Source organism: Acanthopagrus latus, chromosome 5, assembly GCF_904848185.1.
Source record: "Acanthopagrus latus isolate v.2019 chromosome 5, fAcaLat1.1, whole genome shotgun sequence".
NCBI classification, from domain to species: domain Eukaryota; kingdom Metazoa; phylum Chordata; class Actinopteri; order Spariformes; family Sparidae; genus Acanthopagrus; species Acanthopagrus latus.
This window is the reverse complement of record NC_051043.1, coordinates 5645394-5670363: the sequence shown is the minus strand read 5'-3', so window position 1 is coordinate 5670363 and position 24970 is coordinate 5645394. Positions and strand designations below refer to the sequence as shown.

Below are 24970 nucleotides of genomic sequence, written 5' to 3'. Positions count from 1 at the left end.
AGATCATGTTATGGCTCACCTGGTTCTGTTGCTACAGACACAGCTAGAAATGTTCCCAACATCTTGCCAAAAATATTTAGTTTCGTCTTTTTTGGCTTGAAAATGTCCTGATGTCCTGACATCCTGATGATGTCATGTTGAAACTGCCAGTGGTTTCGTGCTTACAAATGATGAAACGGCTGTCACACCTACCCCTGACATCCAAGTCCCCTCAAACACGTTTAATCTCATCGTGATATGACACATATACATGTTGATGTGAGACGTATGACACAATTTAAGAGTGTTATATGATTTGCAGGAATGTACAATACTTACATATACATTTTAGTTAACACTACAGGGCCACACATTTCAAGGTAAGTAGATGGTAACTGTCAAATGACATAATAATTATTATGTTTAATATAATTTCTTTCAAATTACCAAAATTGCCATAATAATTACCATAAAATAAATTAAACAATACCACAATATAATTTAATAATAATATTCTGCTATTCTCAAATAAACAGTATCAGTATCAATAAATAGCTTGCAATTTCTTTAATAGATTTCCAGGAATATTCCCCTGGTTTCTGCTTAACCACCAAGCTGATCATGCAATTTCCAACTTGTGTCTCTCCAAGTTCCCCTCAGCTGACCACTGTTGTATTTGTCATTAATTAGAAATTTATTGGTTAACTATTTTAAAAAAAATGGACGTTATGAAAAATGTTCCAATGCTGGACTGATCTGCTGAATTATAGAAATTGGTGACAATTACCAAAATGTACTTTAGTTTACTGACGTGCAGATGCTGAACAGACACTCGATACTCTGCTGAGGGAAAGGTTGGACAGAAACTAGATGAAAGTTTCCTCGAAATGTCTTTAAGTAATTACCAGTTATTCATTAAATGCTATATGAAAGAAAATATATAATTCTGGGGGTAATTTTTGATAGACATCAGGGTATTTATTGTGGTAATCTGTGGTATTGGTGGTAGCATGTTTCTTGGTAATTACCACATACTTACTGTAACATTTTCAGACCTATAAAATGATGTGTTACCTCCATCACATTACAGCCTTAAAGGCGCACTATGTAGGTTTAGAGAAGAAATTCAAACTCAGAGTTTTCACATTAACAGTCTTAATGAGGAAATATTACAAATTCAGAAATATTTAGTTTTTCTGTTCTCAGAGGGAAAAGTAGGTCCTCAGAACATTGTTTGAAGCTAGGAAGGTGGCGGGGTCTGCCAAATGTAAGCAAAGTAAAACAGTAGGAGGTTGTGTTATCCTTTAAGGTCAGTTTTTTTTTTCTTCAGTTTCGTGAAAAGAGTGTTGTTTATTTTGTTAGTTTAGTCATAAAAAACAGTCATTGCAGATCTTTTTTATTATTATTTTTTTTTATTTATTTTTTTTTATTAAAATATCTTCCCCAAAACAACACAGTGCACCTTTAACAATAAGTCAATTCATGAATTAGCCATTTAATGAATTTTATGTTTTTTTTCCAAGCAAAATGTTAAATTTATAGCTCGGGTTTCTCAAATGCGATGATATACAATGTATAAATGTCCAAAACTATATATGATTATGACTAATTTTTCATAATTGTCTGACATTTCATAGATGAGGAAGGTAATGACGACAATCACTTGTAGCCTCTCATCACACAAAGTGCAACATGACAGTAGATTGGCACGGGACTGCTTATTCTCAGCACCATTTGCGTCTCTGAAGCGTGTAGGAGGAAGACCAGATGTGACCAGCCGAGTGTAGGAGAGTAGGATGGGCCCGATCCTGCAGGCGGGCTGCAAACTTTCTAAAAAATGCATCCGGAGAAGCTTCGCCTCATGGTGAGAAAAGCTAATTAAAAGCACCTTGCGCTGCAGGATGAGCAAACTACCAGATACCCAGGCAGTCATCTCCAGGGCTCCTTATTCACAGATGAACGAAGAGACCGCAGTGCTGCTCGGAGACCGAACACCCCCCCACATCGCTCCACCGCACCTCCTCCCCTCCACACAAAAACACGCACAACCACGCCTCCAGAGGCACGCGCACAGGCGCAGGCTCAGACACACCTCCTCCTTCCCCTCCATCACACACACACACACACACAAACACGATGACACACACACGCAAAGGCATAAGCGAGTGTGAGAGCATCGCGGGCTGAGCAGGACAACATGTAAGGCGAGCGGGAGGGACGGTGCTCTGCTGCGGGAGGATCACGACAGGTGCGGGTGTCGGGGGTGGGGGGTGAAGCTGCACCTCACGGAGAACGGGCTGCCGCTTCACCATGTCCACCGCATCCGATCGACTCTCTGACGAGACGGTAAGGCCCCGCATCCACTCCGATCGCTCGCACATTTCCAAACTTAGACCAAGTCGTTCTCTCCCTATCACGCCTCCTCGTCGGAGGCTCCGTCCTGGTTTGAACCCGCTTTCTTTTCTTTTCTTTTTTTTTTTTTTCCTCCCTCAAATGATGTCACCCCGGGCTCAAAGGCATTAGGTCAGCCACAAAAGGATGGATGGCCGTCCGTGCCGCAGCAGCAAAATAAAAGGGGTGCTGAAGTGCGTTAGAGCAAGAATTTGGTTGCGCTTCAGGGCTGAATGCGCCTCGGCGTGGCCCCGCGGGGAGGACTCCGGCGGATCTGCATCACATTTGTTATTGTCTGGAAATCCTCGCTGTCATCGCTAAAAGACAGTCTTCGAAGTTGTTTTGCGGTCACAAATTTGCAGTCAAACGCAGTCGAGCCTGATTCCCACTCGTAGAACGGTTAACACCACTAGCTGTTTAAATAGGCCATTATCAGAGCATCAGTGGTGAATCCGTTCATAAGGTCAATATAAAGTCGCACTTGTGTAACAGATAGATTTTGCCCGCACAGAAAACACCACAGCGATCCTCAATACTCCCGAGTCCAAGCCCAGTTCCGAGTTTATGTAATTTATACAGCACTTTATAAGCAGACAGGTTTTGCAGCAAAGTGCTCCACAAAAACAGCAGTATACACAAACCCATACAGACAGGCAAGATTACACTGAGGGGAGGTTTAAACTAGGCAAGCATTAAACATATAAGCCCTATGGGCATTGCAGATGTTATAGAGACAGGGCAAGATGAAGAAGAGTCCATTCAAACCTTAATTTAAAACCTGGTTAATCAGATCGAAATGAAAAGATGTTAAACACAGAAACAAGCCAGAGTATAGAAGCGAGGTGCGTGTTCAAAGCATGTTTCCAGGCTGAAACTGTGCCCTCGGTGCAACTCCAGGAGTGTTTCATGGTTTCTTTGCTGTGTGCTGTAGCCATGGAGACAGTATGTGGCATGTGGTTTAATACTTGTGCTAGAAAGTGTGGTCCCCCTATTGAAGAACAGCCTCAGAACATGAAGATGAGTGGAGGAAGGAATGCAAGCGCTTAGCTGGTCTACGCATCTTGTTCTCTCCTCTGGTTTTAAAAGCAAACCTGCTAATCTGTCTTATCTTCAGTCCTAAATCAGTGTGATCAGACACATTAACATTTTTCTACAGAAGAAAGCCTCATAATATTCCTACAGGGACTTAAAAGATGGTCAGTGGTGATGTCAGTAGGGACCTATTGCACATCTACGTAACTAATCTTATATTTTTCTTCCTCTCTTGTGGTATTGATCTACTGTAACAGTCCTATTGAGATTTGTGTAGTAGCTCTGCAGGTCTATTTTTATGGTATCAAAAGTGGGAGTTCATATCCATTAATGTATTAAGCTGTGTGGCTGTTTAAGACAGGTTGTGGGAGTGAGCTACTCACTGAATGCTCACCATTACATCCTGCACCCTGTTGGGCCTAATTTTATACTGTATAAATAAATAAAGGCTATCATCACAGCTTCTTCCATCTTGCTGACACCTCACCTCAGTGATTTAAACATTGAATATGAGGACTGAAAGTGAGTTCGATTTAAACAACTTTGTTCCGTTTAGTAGCAAATGGCTTGAACTCTGTGTTGACAAGTGACAGAATTAGACCTAAATTGTAGTGATAGTATAATGACAATTACACATTAGTGACCATTATCGGCTGACACTAGCCTACAGGTGTAACAGTATCAACAAAGAGTATATGATGTTTGATATGGGCCAATATGATGACTTAATTTTTTAGAAATGCAGAAAAAGAGTCCTTCAGTAATTTGGCATTTTTCAAATCCTGATAACGTTACTGGCTTTAGTGAACCGATGTCATTTTAGACAATTAAGTTTATTGTTTAACTGTAAAATACCCTGCCTCTGTAACACAGCTCTGTCAAATGTGTTTGAACCACATTTGAGGTTCTGATATCAAATTGAAATTCCTATTATCGCTATCGTTCCTTAAATTGGAGTATCGGCCGGGCTCTAAATACTACAATATGTAATCTGTATTTGCTCTTAGAGTGCAACTAATTTCCTCACTATTATATCTTTGGTGTTTCACCTTTATTCACTACCATTTTCAGTTTCGTTTTGACAATTTAGGCTTAAAGCTTGAGCATTTCCAGTCAAACATTTGTTTCTTTATATGTTCAGTTGGTTTATTTCTTACTAGTGTAGTAAAAATAATAACCCTTTGAATTTATTTCTTTTAATTTTCTGTTTGGACATGTGCTTTAAATTCTTACTACATTGTTGAACAAGGGTTGAATTTACCAGTCTAATTTGATACTTTGAATTTACAACTGAAACACTGTAACAAGAAACAAAGATTAATCCCAAATGAAGTGCTACAATATGGAATTAATTTTTAGTGTTTTACGTATTGATATCCATACATGAAAGTCTACATTTTCAAAATCCTTTATCCTTTTAATTAACAATCCTTATATGCAACTGTAGCTGTAGGGCTCGAGCAAAAACATGAATTACAGAGTTTGTTTGTCTGTTGGGTTTGGTCATGTGTAAGCAGACGTGATATTTAGGTGTATAGTGGAGACTTGACAGTGAGATGGCTGGTCAGTCCTCTCTCTTCACCATGAACAGATGGTAACTCAGGGTTAGCTCGTGGGTGAGTGCCAACAAGAAAGCCCATGTGTGTGTGACACATAAATCCATTGTTGAAATGGAAGGGTTTTGTCCATGGTAACATTGAAAGCCTAACAAAATACTGTTGTCTGTTGTTTATTTATTTATGTATTAGAGATTAGTAATGATACAGTAGAAAACAGAAATGCTTTGTTGCATTTTAATCAAATTTTAAAACAAGTCAAGACACTTTATGAAACTCAGACTCATCTTTTATTATAATTTATTTTATTCTATGGTCAAAGGTTTTAATGCCAATCGAAAACATACCATAGTGACTTCCAGTAAATTATTATTAGTACTACCTAAGGCCAGGCAAAATTATATCATTATCATGATATAAGACTGTAAATTGTCTTAGATTTTGGATATTGTTTTATTGTTGTATGGTATATCAGTGTGGTCTTATTCTGGTTTTAAAGGCTGCATTATAGTGGTGAACTTAGCAGACTGTATTTCTTCTTTCTAATACTTGACTTTACTGTTAAGTCATTAATCATCATTACTGATGATTATTTATGAAAAATCTCTTTAATATTTAGTCAAAGTATTATTAAACCCTACAACATACCAATATCATGGTATTCGTTCAAAATATTGTGATATTTGATTGTGTCCAGGTCTAGCATTAATCAAGTACCTTTGAGTAGATGTATCACTGTGTATCACAGTGTGGTCTAAAAAAGTATTGCAATATTAATTCAAGGCATATTGTCCTGCCCTACTACTACTATTTGTCTTTATATTTAGATAAAATAACACTTAAGTGATCCCTCACTGGGGAAAATTCCCTGTTACAGCAGCTCAAAAAGTTAAAAAAAGACTACATACACTATATTGACTTTTCACATTCTACATACAGATATAATCAGAAAATGTCCAAATAGCTTTAATGTTATTGTCTCCAATAATACAAGTTTTAAATTAAGTTTTTAAGTAAAAATAAAGATGTTTTTACCAGCAATTTTGTATAATGCTATGAAAATTCTGTTTTGTTTTTATTGAAAAGTTGGCAGTGAAAGATAGTATGAATAGCTAATCTCTGCTCAGTGTCTCCAGTCTCATTAAGATTAAAAATCAACTGGTTGTCACATTGCTCAGATGCAGTGTTGCATTGTGGCTGTCAGTAGGATATTAACTTGGTGAGTAAATGAGAAAGCACTGCTAAATCTAAAGTCCACACATTGCAGGAATGTGCTATGTGGTTGGGTTGTTGTACAGATTCACTTGCATTTATTACAGCTTTAAAGATGTAAATAAAAAGCATTGAAATTTGTATAGAGATTTGGTTCACAGACAAATCAAATATAAACTGATCCCACTGTTGGAACACAACTCAGCATATAGATGTACAAGCTACTTCCTGTCAGCCTCCTTTCAGCAGAACATTAACTCACTTCTATACATTTAAGTGCAAGTGTTTTATTTCAATGTATCTCTTTCTTTTCACAGGCTGTGTTGATCTTGAATCACACTGAATGGAGAGCATTGAAGTTCCTCTAAGATGACACGAACACATCCCCCTGATATACTGGCATCGACTCTTTATCAGGACTTTACTCTAAATCCCCTTACTGACCACCCCATTTCTCTCCACTCCTCGCGGCAGTGCGACTTGAAAATGATCGACAAACCTGAAATCATCAACAAAAGACACTGCCGTAGCTTTGACTTCATTGAGTCACTGGATGACCCCCAGTCCTTCTCTTCCTCAATGGAGTACCCATATAAGAGGGCTGAGCATCAGACGTTAAACAAAGATCTAATGTGGACCAATGGACTAGATCAACCTGGGCACCTTCGCTTCTCATCTCCTGATCTGTTCAACACGAGGCAGTTCCAACAGCAAACCACCCAGGATAAAACCAGCCATCTTACATGGTCAGACTCTAAAAAGAGAACAAGATCTAAAAGCGCTCCAAGAATCAAGGCCACCCTCACTCCTGTGCCCATCTCAGTGTCTCCTCCAGCAGCCAGGAAGGGGAGGGATGCACCTCAAGCTGCATCTGATACCTTAAGGACTTCGGAAACACATCGAGAATCCTACTCATCGAACAGGGCTTTTGTGAATGATGTGCATCCTATCAAACTGCAGCCTCATTCTCCCCTCTATGTGTCAGACTGTTTTGAGGAGGATAAACCAGAGAAACCAGCCATAACTCCTCATGTCCGATGTCGAGTTGACATTAAACCGGATGCTTCTGTACTGCAGCACACATCTAGGCAGGTTCCCAATGCACGGACTGAGCAACTCTGGCAGAGATACTCCCAGGCCAGTAGCAGTAGAGGTTTGTATGTACCACGACAGATTGTCTCCTCACCAACGCCCACTCCAAGCGAATGCTACAGTGGAGATTTTAGACAAGGATACCACTATACCACCAGCATGTCTCCCATCTCTTACCAGCATGTTGACATGCACAGAATGCCATCACCAACAGCACCATATCTGAGTCAGGAACAAAGAGCCTACTCAAATCCTAACATCCCAACAAAGTTTTTCTACACAGAAGACCCTGTGCGGTACCCAGTCCATCCATATTCTAGGGCATACTTTCAGGATGATCGGTCGAGTCTAACGAGCCATGGTAGCACAATGACTAGTCAGTATGATCCTAGGACTCGATGGGTGCACACCCTTCCTGTCAGGTCGTATTACACAGACCACCTTTCCAACAGAGAGCCAGCAAACTCAGTATATAGTAGGCCTTACTCCACAAGTGAAGCAGGATCCTACTTTTCTCAAACTCCACTCTCTAGATCATACTATGGAGAGGGGGACAGCCGGTTCAATCCATACCACATGAATGGCTCAAGGTTGTTTTATTCCAAACCCTACGGCTCACCTGAGGAGCCATACTTTCCAGCAAGGCCATATCATACAGAGGGACGTCGGCGCCCTCGAATGTCCCAGGCCTTTTCATATGACTGGTATCGCTCAAGTATATCAGGTTACTCTAACCATTCCTCTCAGCACACACCACCGAGAGTGGGGCAAGATCCCAGTATACCCCCATGGTTTACTAACAGCTGTGTGGAGACAAATAGACTAGGAGCAGAGGTCAAAAGCCACTCCAAGTCTTGGGACAATATTCTGTACCCACGGCACGACAGAGAGCAATCAGTGCCTCGTGGTCGAAGCTATGAGAACCTGTTTTACCAAGCAAGGCAAGGAGCATCCTCTGATGTTACCTCCCAGCCTGTTATACTGAACCTCTCAAGTTCCCCAAGGCGCTATGCTGCCCTTTCGCTCTCTGAGAACTCTCTCTCTGACAGGGGCTCAAGCAATCCATGGAGGAATTCCAAGAGTGGGCAGTGGTTTGTAACTCCGGAGATCACTATAACAGACAATGACTTGAATGCAGGCAACAGCAAACGGCGTGATGTGCACACTGTCAGCTGGGATATGGATGACGAAAAGACGCCATCTCCGAGAGTACTGAATCCAAAGCAGCCATGCAACACAGCGGACATAAGCAAAGAGAGAAAACATAACAACTTCTCCCTCCAGCAGAGTCTGGAGCAACTGGATGAACTCTTAGCAGATTTAGTTGTTGATTACAAACCACCAACCTGTAGAAAGTCAAGTGTAGACCTTTTAGACCAGCTAAAACAACTAATCATTGAAGATGATGACAAAGACAGAGGATCTTCTGAAGTTCTGGACTCACAGCTGCCATCCTCGAAATCCAGCCCTGACACGATCAAAGACCCTGATAGTGGATGTGATGCTTTACAAAGGAGTGCAGAGGAATGTTCTCCAGACCACAGCACTGATGAAGATGACACCATGGCGTGTGCAAACAAGAAGTGCAACCGGATTGAGAGTATGTTCAATGCCTGCTTGTACTTCAAATCGTGCCATAGTTGCTACACCTTTTACTGCTCAAGAAACTGTCGCAGGGATGACTGGGAGACCCACAAAGAGACCTGTCTGTATGGTCGTGTCAACAGTGTGTGTCGACACACTCTGAAGTTCTGCAGAGAGAATGCGGAGATCCACAAAGCCTTCTCTCGTGTTGCTAAAGCTGGCTACCTCTCCAGAGGGAGAGGCGTTCTCTTTCTGGGTTTTGCTAATCCAGAGACAGCTGACAACTTCCTGCTAGTTGGGCTAGAGAGCCTCCTCATGTCTCCAACATATTTATCTCTCAGAGAGCTGGACGGCTTCAAGGACAACCTAGGTGAATACTGCAAGGAGCTGCAGCATGCAGGTAATGAGTACGACCCCAATGAATGTTTCCTTCTGAATGTATCCGTAGCTGTTGGTGAACTAGTGCCTAACAGACCTTCACCAAGGGTCCAAGCACCAACAGTTCGAAAATATGCAAAGGTGTCCTTGGCCTCCTCAAGCCCTGACAAAAAGGTACTTAAGAAGGATAATGAAATGGAAACTCTCATCCTCACTCCGCCTCCAGGCACACCAGACATTGACAAGGAGGGGGAGGAGGGAAGAAAAGCCAGAGAGGTGTGCTTTGTCAATATCCAGCGAGAGCTCAGGACCAGAGGAGTCTTCCTTCGTCACGAGTACCCCAAAATCTATAATCAGCTGTGTGAGTTTGTGGAGAGCAACAAAAGGTTCACACCAACTACCATTTACCCAATAGATAAGAGAACAGGGAAACAGTTCATGTGCATGATCATGGCTGCATCCGAGCCAAGAACACTGGACTGGGTGGGTACACCGCATCTCTTGGATGATATTATATAGTTTATCACTAAATAGTAATGATAATGATGTCAGAAACGCTAAATGTACATTCTGTAAATACATGGTGTGGTTTAGCAAATTGAACAATGGTATGGAAACAAGTGTATATATGTGACCAATCTAACTTTCTGTCTCTCTTTCTCTTATTTCTCTCTGTTGCCACACACATGCACCAAACATGCACGCCAACACCCACACATGCACACACGCATGCACGCAAGCACACACACGCACACACACACTATATACACACTTTTAAAGGTTGCCATATGTTGTTATTGGCTTGTTTTGATCCTGTTGCACTCAAGAGTTAATAGCCTGCATGTAGACTAGGCACAAACCCAGTTATCCAGGTGTTTAAGATGTGAACATGTATGATCTGTGCAGTTTCTGCAGAAAATGTGTGAAGCACACATTATTTATTGACTACACATCTCATTGCCACCACATAATAGTAGGCAAATCCAGGTCTCATATTGTAACAGTCATCCACTATTGATTTCTCCAAAAATGTTATATCAGACGTTTATATTATAACTTGTTACAGTGGTTGTAACATTACAACTGTTTATTAGTACTTAAGTATTATTTCCTAGGTATTCTGTAGTTCTGTTGGTATTTTTTTTTTTATTATTGCTATATTAGTTATTGTTTGACAAAGAAGTACAATCAAACCTATTTGTTTTCCCCTTTGATTCAGAATTTTGGTTGGAACTTATTTCATCTTGTGATAAGACTTGATGTCATTCTCGTATAAATTGCTTTGTTTGAAAGTGGCCTTCAGTCGAAAAAAAAAAAAAGCATTTGACACAAAGCAATGTATAGGTTTAGGTATTTCTAAAGGCTTGACAGCTCTTGACTTAGGTTGTTTGAACTACCATTGTAAATTAACAATTATTTTGCTCAAAGCATGTTATTTATATTCAGGTATTTTAATATGGATATTGCTTATAGTTAAATTTATTATGTTGATGAGATACCATTTGATGCTTAGAAATGTAAGAGTTATATATATATTGAATATTAGATAATTTGAACATCACAACCTTGAGACCTTATTGTAACTAATACCACAGTATGTTCTTAAACAATATGCAATAAAAGAGCAACCTTAACATCTATATTGTAAAATTCTATTTTATTATCAGTATTGAATAATCCCTTGGAGCCAAGAGCTGCAAAGACTTCTTTTGCACTAAAATATAAATTATAAAATGAGAATGTTCCTAACACAGCTGCAGCACTGAACCCAGATATGATAATATGCCTGCTTCGTTTGCCATTGTTGACTAATCTAAGGTTGCTCTTTTACTTGATTCTATACAGTATATCTTTGTGCAAGACCTTCCTGAACTTTATATTTTGTGATGTTTATAACCCATATATCAATATATAATAAATGGAATTCAACAAGTGAATTTGTCGCTTTGCCTTCCTCTTTCACAGTACTCATTAGTTATTTGGTCAGAGGGGAAAAATGACACGCTAGACTGAGATAATCCAGTGGTTCCCTAATATTATGCCGCATCCCACTATCCCCAAAGGAAAGAACAGGTTTACTGCCGGATTTTGTTACAACCCTACATTAATATTGCCATATACAACTATATAGTAATGAATAGGTTTTCAGTTTACTAATGAAGTTATTTGTACATCAATTTTCCTTTAATATGACCCTTTGAAAACCCTCCAAGGAACCACAAATAAATGTATACTGAGTGATTAAATAACACGTTGTAGAGGTTATTAATGAAGGCAGGTGTGCATTTAGATTATGTCTTACCCTTTGCCTTGGGCACAAAACATATGAAAGCCACTGATATACACAATGTTTAATGTTTTGTCATATATTCTTTTATGGCACCGAGCAGAATAGTTCAAGCAAGAAAAAATAAGAAAAAAACAACTTACAAGATGTAAGAGGTAAGAGGTAAAACTGTTCATTACACAAGAATAAAACATTTAAAACAGCATTTAAATTTTTTTTAGTTTGTAATCAGATACAAACATTGATTCCAGTCATCAGAAAAATGCAGAATATTGCATTAGATAATCTGCACATGAAAATGGGTCGGCCTATTATATACAGTACACATAATATATAAGTAGTATTTACATTTACTTATACGCTTGATACTAAAGCATATGTTTTTCCATGAAATAAGTTTATGATGCTAAAGTACATTTGATATCATATATTAAGACTCAGACTAGTACTATTCGAATGGGTGACTTTCAGTTTCAACAAATTCACTTTTCAACATATTTTTACAAATGTATGACTTTCAGGTCTTATTTACAACACTGACTTTCACTGAACCTGTTAGTTCAGGCATTATTTGAGTTTTCACATGCCCTCCCTCACTCTCTCTCTCTCTTTAATTACCATTAGTGTGCTGTAACATGGCTGATTCATGTTACTGTACACAATTTGCTTAGAGAAGGATTTACAATACTCCCTCCTGTGTTTTTTCTGTATATCCTTATGCCACCACCTAGTGGAGTATTGCATGTATTACTATATGTTTTTGAAAATTAATATCCCTTAAATCTGCAGTCTTTATCAAAAGAAAACAAACCCTTTCTTTGAAGTATCAGAATTAAAAATGACCAATTGTTGTTGGCCTGTGTTATTGTAACTCATTGTAATATTACTGTACTGTCAGAGAGGGGCAATCAGCTAAATATCCTTAATATGCTTTAGAATTTTTTTAGCCAGTGTAGATCTAGATAACCTAAAAGCGCAACCTGTTAATTAACCTGTTGATGTACAGATAAATATGATTTTTGTCAGGCAGCTGCATGTGAATGCATTAATATGGCATTTTCTGAAACACTGTTTTAAATCTGTTTAAAACAACAGGTCATAGCATGAACATACCATATGTTTCAATTAATGTGAAGTTTGAGGCTTCAGCAGACTGAGACGTTTGGTCTCAGGTACGTAATCCAAAATTCCAGTCTTTTTAGTTTAAATTCCTCTCTTTGTGCTCCTCACAATGTTTTCTGGCTGAGCTGTGAAAAGGATTGTAAAACAATGTTTTGGGAATTTTTGACTAAAAAGACTGTAACTTCTGAAAATACCCACTTGATTTGTCTAATTAATTTTCCTCAATCCCCATATTATGGCTAGAGAAACATCAGAATCGTTAGTGCTTGGATTAAAAAATGCAGATTCCCTATCACTTGAGGGCATTAAGAAGAGATTGATTTAATGGTTAGTATGAATAGCAGGAAATATTCCAGACAGCAAAGTAGATTTAATGTTCATACAAATGATGATTCCTTTTAGATGGACTTGGACAAATGATATGAGCCCATCCTTAACTGTTTGGATGCTTTCCTGTAATGATCTCATCTTGGCACTGAGCAGAAGCTTCATCCAGCAGAGAACAGTGACAGAGGTACTGTGTGTGTGAAATCAAGTTTCGCCTGTGTTACAAAGAACTTCTGAAAACATTTTATGATGGTGAAGCACCAGGGTTGGAATTTTGTCATTTCAGGGGCAAGGCCATTTGGCCTTCACTTTTTTGTTTTTTTTTTACGGTCACCAAGGCCACATGACAGGGCTCAAAGACCATTGAGTAAAATTCGATGCTTTTGCCTTTCAGACTGATACCATAACATCCTAATTCATGGATTACATGGATTATGTATTAAAACATTTTTTTAATACCAATATCAAGTTATTGTTACATTAGAAAACAGTTTTTTAAAGTACATCTTCCAAAGGAATTACCACCGGAAAGCAATAAAACATATTAAGTATCAAATCTTATAGAAATATTGATATCAAGTTAATAGTACATTGAAAAACATTTTCACTTGGTGACGGAGAATCTGAAGCAGGGTCAGGGTTAGAGCTCAGTCTTGGCCCATATAGTTGAATGTCTGGTCTCCTCCTGGAGAGGCCAGCTCTCTCTCTCCAACACCTTGCCACTTGATATACCGCTTCCCTTGAGAAAATACACCAAATCAGCACAACATAAATACTGTGGCATATTGCTATCCATAACATCTGCAGCAGACCAAAACATTAAGAGTGTGCTCTTCATAGTAAAAGACGCTTGTCATGATGGGACTGAATAAGTTGACACTGACCGTAGTATAAATCCATCAAGCCACATCCTGCTGGAAAAACCAGCACAGACCAGCATAGCTGGTGACCAGCAAGACCAGCATATGTTGTGTTTTGGTGCTGGTATGCTGGTCACCAGCATGGGGTGCTGGTGCTGGTATGCTGATGACCAGCTTCATCAGGAACCTCACCAGCAAGACTATGCTGGTAGGCCAGCATAATTAATGGGACCTTGCTAGTGGACCAGCTTCATCATGCTGGCCCACCAGGTAAACCAGCACCAAACCAGCACTAACCAGCATGGAAATCATGCTGGTCTGTGCTGTTTTTTTCTAGTAGGGCATGCACTTAGCAGCAGACTCCCACAGGAGTTTTTCATTTTTTTACAAGCTCCCTTGAAGCTTGGCATTTCTGGACAGACGAATTGACAGTATTAGTGACCCATTATCTAAAAGTGGTTAGCTGCTAGTTAGCATTAGCTTAAGGTAACCCTCTTGGGAACCGAGCCAGGGGCACAAAGGCCAGTGTGACCATATGATATGACCATATGATTTTTCACGGGGCATCAAGGCCAAAGTATGGGGCAAATTCCCACCCTGCCAAGCACTGCAGGTTTTTAAAAGAGGAACATAAAAAAAAGTCTAAAATACAGTTAAAAATGTCATTATCATAAATTACCTGTAGGGTTTTGAATGCGGTCATACATACCAGCATCAGAACTGAGGAAGCCTCTTGGATGAGAGGGGAAACTTCATCAAGAAACTGAAACAAGTCCAGTTGCCTACAATACAGCACTTAGAATTACCATGACCTGGATGACTGAGAACCTTCATCAACACATACCAGCAGTGTGCAGTGTGACTTGAATACCAGGAAAAGGTGAGGAGATGAACAGTCTTATGTGCCTGAGCCTGGTGGTGGAGGACCAGGTGCTGTGTTAGGGGTCATTGGATTCTTAGTTAATGCTGTTGGACTTTTTCCTGCACTGCTGGGTATAGAAGTCTTCCATCAATGGTGGCTTACTCCTGGTGATTTTGTGAGCAGTTTGCTGTGATGCAGTTAATCAGGTACACCTGTCGAGTACTACACCTTATAAGTAGTGCATTACAATAGATGTTTCCTATCTAACAGAATTAGCTACAATACTGTTAATCCCATTAATAGGGGTTATATATCTGTGAACAAACACAGATGTCAGAGATGTAGTGTGTCAGGCTACAATGCAGTGCACCAACTGTGAATGGAGGAAAAGATGTATTACATTACCTGGGAAATATTGTCCTCTATGGGTCAACCTTAGCATTGTCATGGGAGGGTGTGTGTGAGTGTGTCTTGTTTCCTCCACTCACTATGGACTATGCTAACAACGTTTTTCCATGAGGAGTAAGATGTGTAAGAATTTACGGAGAAAGCAGTTGAAGGTGATGAGGGATGATAGATGAAGAACGGTGGAGGTGAGGAGAGCAGAAGTGCCAGGAGTCAGATGTAAGCTTCCCTTTTTTAAAAACTGCCTTGACTATTTTTGACATCAATATTGCCTATATTCCTCAAATCTCAACAGTTGCCTTTAATGTGAGATGCAAGAACACAGATTTACTTATACATGTCCTTTTGCACACATTTGCTGACAGTTACCAACTACATAATTGCCCAATTAGACAGACTAATAATATTAATCTTCCTTTGTAATAAAAAAAATGTCATTGTCTTCATATGAAAAACAACTTGCGCTGCTCTTAAAATGATTTCATTAAGAACAATAACGATCACTCTCAGGAGCTGTTGTTCATACTGCAAATATGACTATTACACCAGTTTGTTCCCATTCTTATTCCACACTCATCTTTAATGTGCAGTTTTTTAACACTAATATTTAAAAATGTATTTGTGAGCTTGTCTGTTGTATTTTACCTCTTGTTATTCTTCTGGGTGTCATTTTTGTAATACAGTATATATAGGCTATTTGCCATTACAGGTTTCATTCTCATTCATACTTTTTACATTACCATCATGTGTTTTATATTCATATGTGTCAGACAAACACGACAAACCAACAAAATAAACCAAATGACTTTGAAAATTTGAAAAACCCAACACATTTCTGACAGTGACAATGACTTTTGGACTTTTGTGTTCACAGAGAAATTGAGTTTTAGATATTATCCAGTAAGGTAGTACCTATACTCCTGAATCATTTTTTTTTTTAATTTAAAACCTCTGAATGATTTGTTAGAAGTTATATCAAACTTTTTTAGTACTCAATTATGTTGAGGCTTTTTTCTCTACCAGTGTGAAGTCCCTTTAACAGTCATTTGCGCATGCGTGTTGCGCAGGTCTCCTCGTGATGACAGCAAATGACAGCACTGTTCGTTCCTGCAGAAGCCAGTGAGAGACGGCTAACCGCCAACAAACAACCCCACTGACTCGAGAAATCTTATGAACAGCTGTGTTTAGAGAAACCGTGGACGACCAGTAGACGCTAATTACATTTGGTAAGTGGCTAAATATACGTTTTGTTGGTCTCATTTGGCCATCCAGGAGCTTGCAGCCTAAAGCTAAGCTAACGTAGCTAACTAGCTTATCGTTAGCTTAACGCTGTTTGACTAGCAAACGTTAGCTGAGTTTAACTTGGCTAACGCAAGCGGGCTTCCTCTTGGTTAGCTTCTTCGCCACTTTACTATTTGTTCTTTAAATCAGTGCACACACAAACCCGTGCTGACTCGTACCAAGCTAGCGCCCGGTTGCTTGAAGTGTGTCGGTTTCCCCTCACATCGTTTAGCTGACCTAACGCTGGTTACGTGGTTTATTTGATGTTCTCATCTTGTCTGGTGGTAAATTGATGTAAGACAACTTTGACGTTACCTAGCTCGCGTCAACAGACCTCAACTTAACCAAACCCATCTTAATTTGTCTGGCTAATTCTCTGGCTAAATCTTAGACTGACTAGTGCTAATGAATCAAGGGCACTATAATCTTGCAAGTTTTTGTATCAAATGTGACCACTCATGGAGCCTGTGACAGGGATTTCTAAAGTTGTGGTTTGAAAACCGTTCATTATATCTGTTACATTAAGGGTTTGAGGCCGTGGGATATAATGGCCTACTGTCATTAACATCATAAATGTTTAAACACGGGATATTACCATTAACCATTTGTAACATAGAAGTACATTATCGCCCCACCATGTCCGATATTGCTGTTATTAGTAACAGACAAAATGTAATCAATTAAGTGAATCACTTAAGTATTTGTACGAAGCTATAATGCTGAACATTTGGTAGTCATTAATGTTATTGCATTTTTCCTCTTACCAGGCAGGCTCAATGAAATTGTGCCTAATAGCTGAAATGGTGAAAATACGAATTAATTACAATCCAAATATACATACATTACATCCCACTTTGACATTCACTGTTGTTTCACTATTGCCCAGTATCTGCCCCCTATCTGGTCACTATAAAAGGACAAACATTTTTGCCCAGGGCTAGATTTCACATTATACCGCAAATCATTCCTTACAATGTCAAAAATCCCTTTCAGTAACTTATTTATTTTGTAATTACGACTTAAATCATAATCTGATCTGTCAACCAGACTTGCTTTCCTCTGGACTGATGATGAAAGATTGCCTGGAAATGGAGTCACTTGACTTGGTGGTTTTAGGTAGAATGACTATTGAAATTCATGCGCGACAAATGTATCATATTTGCTGTGAAACCGGACTCATAGTAGTTCCTTGATTCATTCAGTTCTTCAAAGTAGGTTCATCATTCCTTGTCAGAATGCACGAATATGAAAGTTTAGCATAGAACCGAGAACAGTGATGGTTGTTTCAGTTGATATCTATGACAACATTATTCTTCATAAATTGCAATACCACCTTCTGTTTCCTTTCTACTAGTGGTGTCTATGATTGATATATTTGAGTAAAAGCACTGCTTCACTTTTTTTGTCCTGATGTATTGCTTAACTCCTGAGAAATTGTCGTAATTGAAGGCAGTATCTACAAGTTAAGAAGGATATTGAACCTCACAGCTCTGTATCTCTATGTTTGTGCCGTTTGCTTCACTTTGTCAGTAGGATTTTGTATCAGGTAAAATCTCTGTGCCCTGAATTGTCAAGATTTCCTTGAAGCCATTTCACATGTAAGTGTAGATTCAGTGTGTTGGGCAGCCAGACATGTTTCAACCCATGTTCATGGGTCTGTCACAGGGCCTGAACCTAAACCCCTTTCACAGTTCACATGATTGTGTTGAACACTTACTGATAGCAGGTAGTTGTCCTCCAGACAGTAGATAAAGTGACAACACATATGGTTAACTGGGTTATGTTTATAACTGTGACGTTTAACTTTCACATATGATGGACACGTGGTAGATAGTGTTCCATGTTAATGTCAAGTGCTGTTTATGCATAAAATTTGTAAAACTGTTTACTCAACCGAATAAAGAGCAGTGGCATAAAACAGATCTTGTTGGCCCTTCATGCTGTATTTGGTGTAAAAACACAGACTTAGGAAGACTCAAGACTGTAATGTATGTTTAGTTTTTTTTTTCTTTTGTCCATGACTAGAGCTTCTTGTGTTAGAGCCAGAGGATAATTGGAACATTTTTTGGGGGGTAGTGGTCGCTTGAAGGTTAGAGAAGTGTGTTGCCAGAAGGTCGCTTATTCAAGTCTGAGACCAACACGATAAATCAGAACGGGGAAAATGAAAGACTCATGCTTGCCCATCCGTCCCTTTACCCAAATTTTGACCACACACTGAAAAGCATCTTTCAATTATTGACAGTGTTTTTTTTTTTCTTTGTTTTTTTTCTTTCTAAGAATTAGTGGTATGTAGGGCTGTACAATTAATCAAAATATTAAAGAAAACTATGCCCAATGTGCAATATCTAAATGACAGGAGCTTGTGATTCAAGTAAAACCACCTACCCTGAAAAAATGCAAAAGATAACCATTCTCTCTAAAACACTTGTATTGCAGTTTCTGTCAAAATAATCTCTCAAAAATAATCTCTTTTTGCCTCATTGTTCAGCCCAAATATTATGGAAACATTTTTTACTGTACTAGTGATGGGAAACTATTGAGGTTCTGTACAGAGTCTAAAATGTGGGAAAGGTCACTGATAAACCGCGTACGATATATGATATGGGTGGTATTTGTCTTCTGAGCAGTGTAAGAAATTGTCTGAAAAGGAAGCGTAAAGAGGATGTTAACTGTTGACCATGAATACCTTGTAGAAAGTGAAATCCTTTTAATATCTAGCTATAAAAAGAACTTTATGCCATTGGACGGTGTGTCTCTGACTGTGTATGTGTGTATTAGATCATGTAGTGGGAGGAGAGGGCTGTGTTCCAAACATCTTTACTGTGTTGCTGTGGTATTACACTGTTGTTTTGTGCTCCACATTTAAGAGATAATGTCAACATTTAAAATATTTAGATCATATTATTGAAGTAGTTGGACTGGGCAGGGAATTTTAAATCCTCTGTTTTTTTTCTTTGCCCTGCCTCTTGTCTCCTAGGCTGCCTTGTTATAATTATGGTGATTACACAGATGTTATGGTTGAACTGTTGGTCCTCTTGTCTGTCATATGCACAGCTTTGACTGGCTGTCCTGCCAAAACTATGATCATTGTCACATAACTCAGAAGGTTTCAGATTATGTCCCTGATGCTGTCTGTTCTTTGGTTTCTCTTCTGCTTTAGAGTTCCTCAGTGTGTTCCATGACTGACTCACCAGGTAGCTATGTGCAGTAGATTGTGTTGGAGGGGATGGGCACGGGGGCCATGAGAAATGGCAGCTAACCTCTGTGCTAGCCGCTTAATAGCCAAGTTGCTTTTTCACTTCCTTCCAAGTATGTGAGGAATGTGCTTATTCGAGAACATGAGTGTAATGTGTGTAACTGCACCATGTGTGTACTTGTCAGCCAGTTACCTGTCCATTCATTCAGATATACATTTTAATAATTATTAATTCAAATATCCAGGTCTGTTAATCTAGAAAGGTCTTAAATGTAGATCAGTTGACAACAAATTAAAGCCCTCACCAAGTGGTCTGTTTTAGTGCAGCCAGCTTCTGTTCCCACAACGCTAAACTCAAACTCTACGTGTGACCATACTAGTTCAAAAAATTTCATACATACACACTCCGCTGACAAACTGATTCAGAAGGCAAAAATATTTTCTTGGGATTAGCTTACTTGTAGAGACTGACATGTAACTTAAATGATTAGATGATTTATTGAGTTGTTAATCAACAGAAAATTAATTGGCAACTTCGTGATTAATTTTTTTGATACATTCTGGAGAAAAAAAAATCTGTTATTAGCCTTGCTGATTTGAATATTTGCTGCCTTTCTCAGCCTTCTGTGGGCATAACTATTTTTGGATTGTGGACTGGTGGTTGGACTTAAAGGAATTGGGCTCAGGGAAAAATTGTACGGACATTTTTCAGTAAATTCTGACATATTAAAATCCAAACAATTGAATTATTCTCTAATAAAATAATTATTACTCGCAGCCCTTGTTGCTGCCGCCATTCACTTCATAGCAGGTCAGATGACAGATACATTTTGTGTGTGTGATAAACTAATGGTGCACACCACAGACATTTTCCCGCTGATACCAATAACTGTGTTTATTGGCAGATTGCAAAGCGACTGTAAGGATGCCTACACCCGCCTACTGTATTGGAGTGTCTAGATGTAGTGTTATTATCGTCTACATTTATCATCTGTCATTTCACTCATTCTGACAAGTTTTAGGCCCTATATTGGGAAACATATTTTCAGTCAATTATTTAGTCTTTATGTCAAAGTTAATTGAAGATAAAACAAGTCGGTGCCATCACAAATACACATTGACAGTTACATACATGCTGTGTTACGATGGAACCAAAACACTGTAATCATTGAATGTTTGATGTTTATTTTGAGTTTTGACTGAATGCTCAATTGCTGGTGAGCAGGTAGCCATCACGTTTCTCACGTGGTCAGAGGAAGCTGTGCCTCACAAAGAACTGGAAAAACACTTTGAATATGCATTTTTTTTCTCCACCAACCATAAAATAACATACCGTATTTGTATCAGAGTTGTATTTGTTGGTTTTTAAACTAGACCTAAAACTTGACAAAAATAACGACAATTTACTTAAGGGATTGCATTTCAATAATCATTGTTTATTCTTGGTTTGCCCAGGAAATTTATTGTAGAGCGTTTGGTTATGCAGATTTAATTAGATTTGTTAGGCATATCAACTCCGACGTTGTGGTTGTCTGTTAGCTTGCGGGCAGTGACACTACCTTGCAGTCATTCCCATTCTGTGACAGTTTTCTCCAGTCTAGTCTCATTCTGCTCCCGGAGCCATCGCTCTACAGCTAAATCTGTGTTTGCTATGTTAGCAACCAGCCACAAAGGGGCTTTTGTGCGAAGGATTCACCACGAAATCATTCAAATTTCATGCCCTCGGCTTGGTTTGTATGTCTTGGCTGTGTATGTTTGGAAAATGGAGTGGGATTTGCATATTCAGCTATGTAGCGTCTCCTGAAGCTTGTGAAAAGGCGTGCTTTGCCTGTTGTCATCAGGCCGGTGTGCAGCACATGGAATGCAAATGACTTCCCCTGCATGACGCAAGCATCATGTGTGAGTTTGTGTTCAGCCAAACCTTAACAGAAAAGGGAACTGTTTCCTACATTTCCTGTAAATACATTTACTTAAAGATGCAGCACAAGTTGAATAATCATATCTGATAATATTAGTTCTACTGTTTGCTAAAAAAAAGGATGTGATCGGGTAAGGTAAACTAGTGTAAATGTAAACCATTAGTAAAGTATTCTACAAATATGTCACAGATCCTACAAATACACATGTTAAAAAGGAACAACAATTACCCACTGCATCATGGTTTATTTTATCAGACTTGAGAAAGCATCTTGAGCCAGTGTTGGAAAGCCGCAGTGGCTAAATTCTACCAGCCCCTCAATTTTTTTTCCCTTCCATCATTTTCCAGTCATTGTTTTTTTTGTAAAATTGGTATAGGTGTAAAAAAAAAAAATCAACAACAACACAATCGCATGAAAAATGTTTATTTAAAAAAATGGCATGTCTCAGTATGTGCTCTGCAGTACACATGTGAATGTCAACTGTTAGCAGTACTGCTGTAACTTTAAACTGACAAGTTGACAATTTAAAAATGTATGAAGTGCTCCCTTATGAAACTGATTTATTGAAAATTGAATTATGAACATGAAAATGCATGTCCTTAAAGAACTGCTAAACTGATGAAGGCTACTATCACTTATTTAGAAATGTTGCGTTGTTACTTTGGCCAGGCCATTGTCAAAAGTGCAGAACATTCATGAACTGGTCCATATAGAGATTAGTGGCTTCATCAGTTTTCATCAGTTTTTAGCCAGTGCTAGTTGGACTGCCTCATACCATTTGTAGGTGCAACTACCCTTTTATTGTGCTTAAGATGATTTGGTTAAACCACATGAAAAACACATCTCATGCAGACTTTATTTTTGTCCTGGGCGTACTAGCAGCAGCACAGGTGTATTGCTACCATCAACAGGGCAGGTGTATAACTCAATTAAATGCTCTGTGTCTTAGAAAGTCATGTCCAATTGCTAACTCAACTGAAATCGCCACTGTGGCTTGTGGGTTGGTCAAAGTCAATGGCTAGTGGTGGGTGCTCATCTCCCACCCTGTCCAGCTGTAGACTGCTTTTACACTACCAGCTACCAACTCACATTATTGCCAATGTGATTGTGGTCTGACATTTGATTAAAGGTTAATTAACCTCTGATTTAGTTTCCGTTCCACATATTCATCTTTTATCTATTTCACTTCCATCTTGTTTTTTGTGTTCTTTAGTCATTTAGCTCTCTGCCTGTGTGCTGGTGAAGATGGTGAAGCCAGATATCCACACTCTGGCCCACCACCTGAAGCAGGAGCGGCTGTACGTGGCATCGGAGAAGCAGCTGATCCAGAGGCTCAACAGTGATGTGCTGAAGACAGCCGAAAGGCTGTACCGGGCTGCATGGATTTCGAAACAGCAGAGGATCAATCTTGATCGGCTCATTCTCACCAGGTTAGGCCTGATATGCTCTGGCTTAATATGTCTTCAGGCACCTCTATAACTTACATGAAACCAACTATTTTGTGGTTTTACAGGGTGTTTTGAAAGTTGACAATTCCTGTTATGAGTGACTGTTATGAACAAGTGGCAGAGAGCAGTATTTAGTATGTTGGCTGGGAATAGTACTGCTAAAAGCAAATATGTTCCTACGTGTTGGAGCTTGAATTTTAACATTTGTTTTTAAATTTGAGGCTGTAGACTTTTAAAATGTAAATTTGTTTTCAGCATCAGAATACTTGACTAATCCCCAGGGGAAATTGTTTTTGTTCCAGAGTCTCCGTGCAAAGTAGAAATAGAAATACTCCATGAATAGAAACAAGAGAAAAAGATATAAATAAAATGCTAAAATAGACAATGAAATGAAATAAAATAACATAAATTAAAGTATTAAAGTAGACAATAAAATGAAATAAGATAAAATAAAGTATTAAAGTAGACAGTAAGATGAAATAAAAAATAAAATAATAAAGTAGACGATCTGGAAATATATACAACATAAAACAAAATGGTTATAGCGTTATAAATGAAATGAGAATGAGTAATTATAGTTTTTGTTTTGTTTTTAGAAATAGCCATTTGAGTCCAATCATCAGAGGGAGGAGTTGTAAAGTTTAATGGCCATAGGTAAAAATGATTTCCTGTGGCACTCAGTGGTGCATTTGGAGCGATCAGTCTCTCACTGAAGGTGCTCCTCTGTTTGACCAGAGTATTGTCCAGAGGGTGAGAGCCATACTGCAGTATCGCCTGCACCTTCAACCGCAGTTGCTGTGGATTTCTGGGCTAGAAATAGTGCTAAGATACTAAACCAAGAATACAAATATGAGGTCAAGTTTGATGCTGTATAGTGTTCTTGAGTCACTAGTTTGACCAGATATCCTCAAAGGGACCCTGCAGAGCTGGAGCATCCCTTTGTTATTTAAGCATGTGATATAATACATTTACTAGAGGAGTGAATCTTCACTAGAGTCACGTTTTGATTAAATTACAATTCACCTGTCCATGATTCAAATGCACAGTGATCAGCATCTTGATGCATTGCAGTGTATTACACCATCAGTGTTCTATTTCATTACACATGGTTGCTTTTTCAACAACTAATACAAACAGTCAAATAAATCTAAATTTATCTAAATCTAAATAAAAAAATAGTGAAATTAATGAGTACAACAGTGTAATCTGCATCTTTTCAGTACCAGTGCCGTGTGACCCATCTCTGCACATTAACAATAATGAAGCATCCCAAATCGGGTTTTACCGCGTAAGAGCTCTATGACGGGGCACTTTCTGAATGTGACAAACATGACCCTGCTGCACTGTCCTCTCTCAGAGTTGAACTGCAAAGTTGTCAGAGCCTACTACTACTACTACTTTGAGTCAGATTTTACGCTCAGCTTGTCCAGCTCAGTTTGTAAAGTTTATAAAATCTTAAATGTGGCCAGATTTCACTTCTGATTCTTGCCTCTTACTGACATATTTATTTCCCAGCACAAAGATACTGGACTTGCTTGCCTAAAATTGGATCTACATCAGTCAAAACTAGATTGGATGATTTGTCTTCAGCTTGGACAAAGCATAGATAGATTCGGTCGTCACAGTGAGAAGGATTTACAGTAACTAATGATAGTAGTTATTGGCCCAAGTGATTGTATATGAAAAATATTACTAATGAAACAACTCTGTTCTACAGTGCGGAGGCATCTCCGGCCGAGTGCTGCCAACATGCAAAAATGCTGGAAGACACACAGTTTGTCGATGGCTACAAGACTCTGGGCTTCCAGGAGACGATCTACGGCGAGTTTGTGGCCAGATTGAGGGAGAATCCTAGACTGGTGGCATCCTGTCTGGTGGCAGGAGAGAGACTTAACCAGGAGCACACCCAGGCAGTCATCCATACAGTCTTCACCTCACTTTATGGGAACTGTATCATGCAGGAGGATGAGAGCTACCTGCTACAGGTTAGGGATCATACCTGAGTCTTGTGTTACTTAATTGCCTCTCAGTAAGATAAG

At 39.0% G+C, this 24970-nt stretch overlaps 2 protein-coding genes across 7 annotated transcripts in view; both read left to right on the top strand.

Moving 5' to 3' along the window:
- Window positions 1–1958: 1958 nt before the first annotated feature.
- Window positions 1959–11161, top strand: unm_hu7912 (un-named hu7912). Its single transcript, XM_037096892.1, has 2 exons — window positions 1959–2325; window positions 6488–11161. Exon 2 carries the CDS (start codon window positions 6540–6542, stop codon window positions 9741–9743), a length of 3204 nt encoding a protein of 1067 aa, XP_036952787.1. The 5' UTR covers window positions 1959–2325; window positions 6488–6539; the 3' UTR covers window positions 9744–11161.
- A 4985-nt stretch (window positions 11162–16146) lies between these two features.
- The window catches only part of gapvd1 (GTPase activating protein and VPS9 domains 1), a 34228-nt gene continuing 25404 nt past the window's right edge, over window positions 16147–24970 (top strand). For all 6 annotated transcript variants that reach the window (XM_037097834.1, XM_037097838.1, XM_037097837.1 and 3 more), the window contains exons 1-3: window positions 16147–16313; window positions 22697–22913; window positions 24649–24916. In XM_037097834.1, coding sequence (XP_036953729.1) covers window positions 22729–22913; window positions 24649–24916 — 453 coding nt within the window. In that variant the 5' untranslated portion in view covers window positions 16147–16313; window positions 22697–22728. The remainder of the gene's footprint in view (window positions 16314–22696; window positions 22914–24648; window positions 24917–24970) is intronic.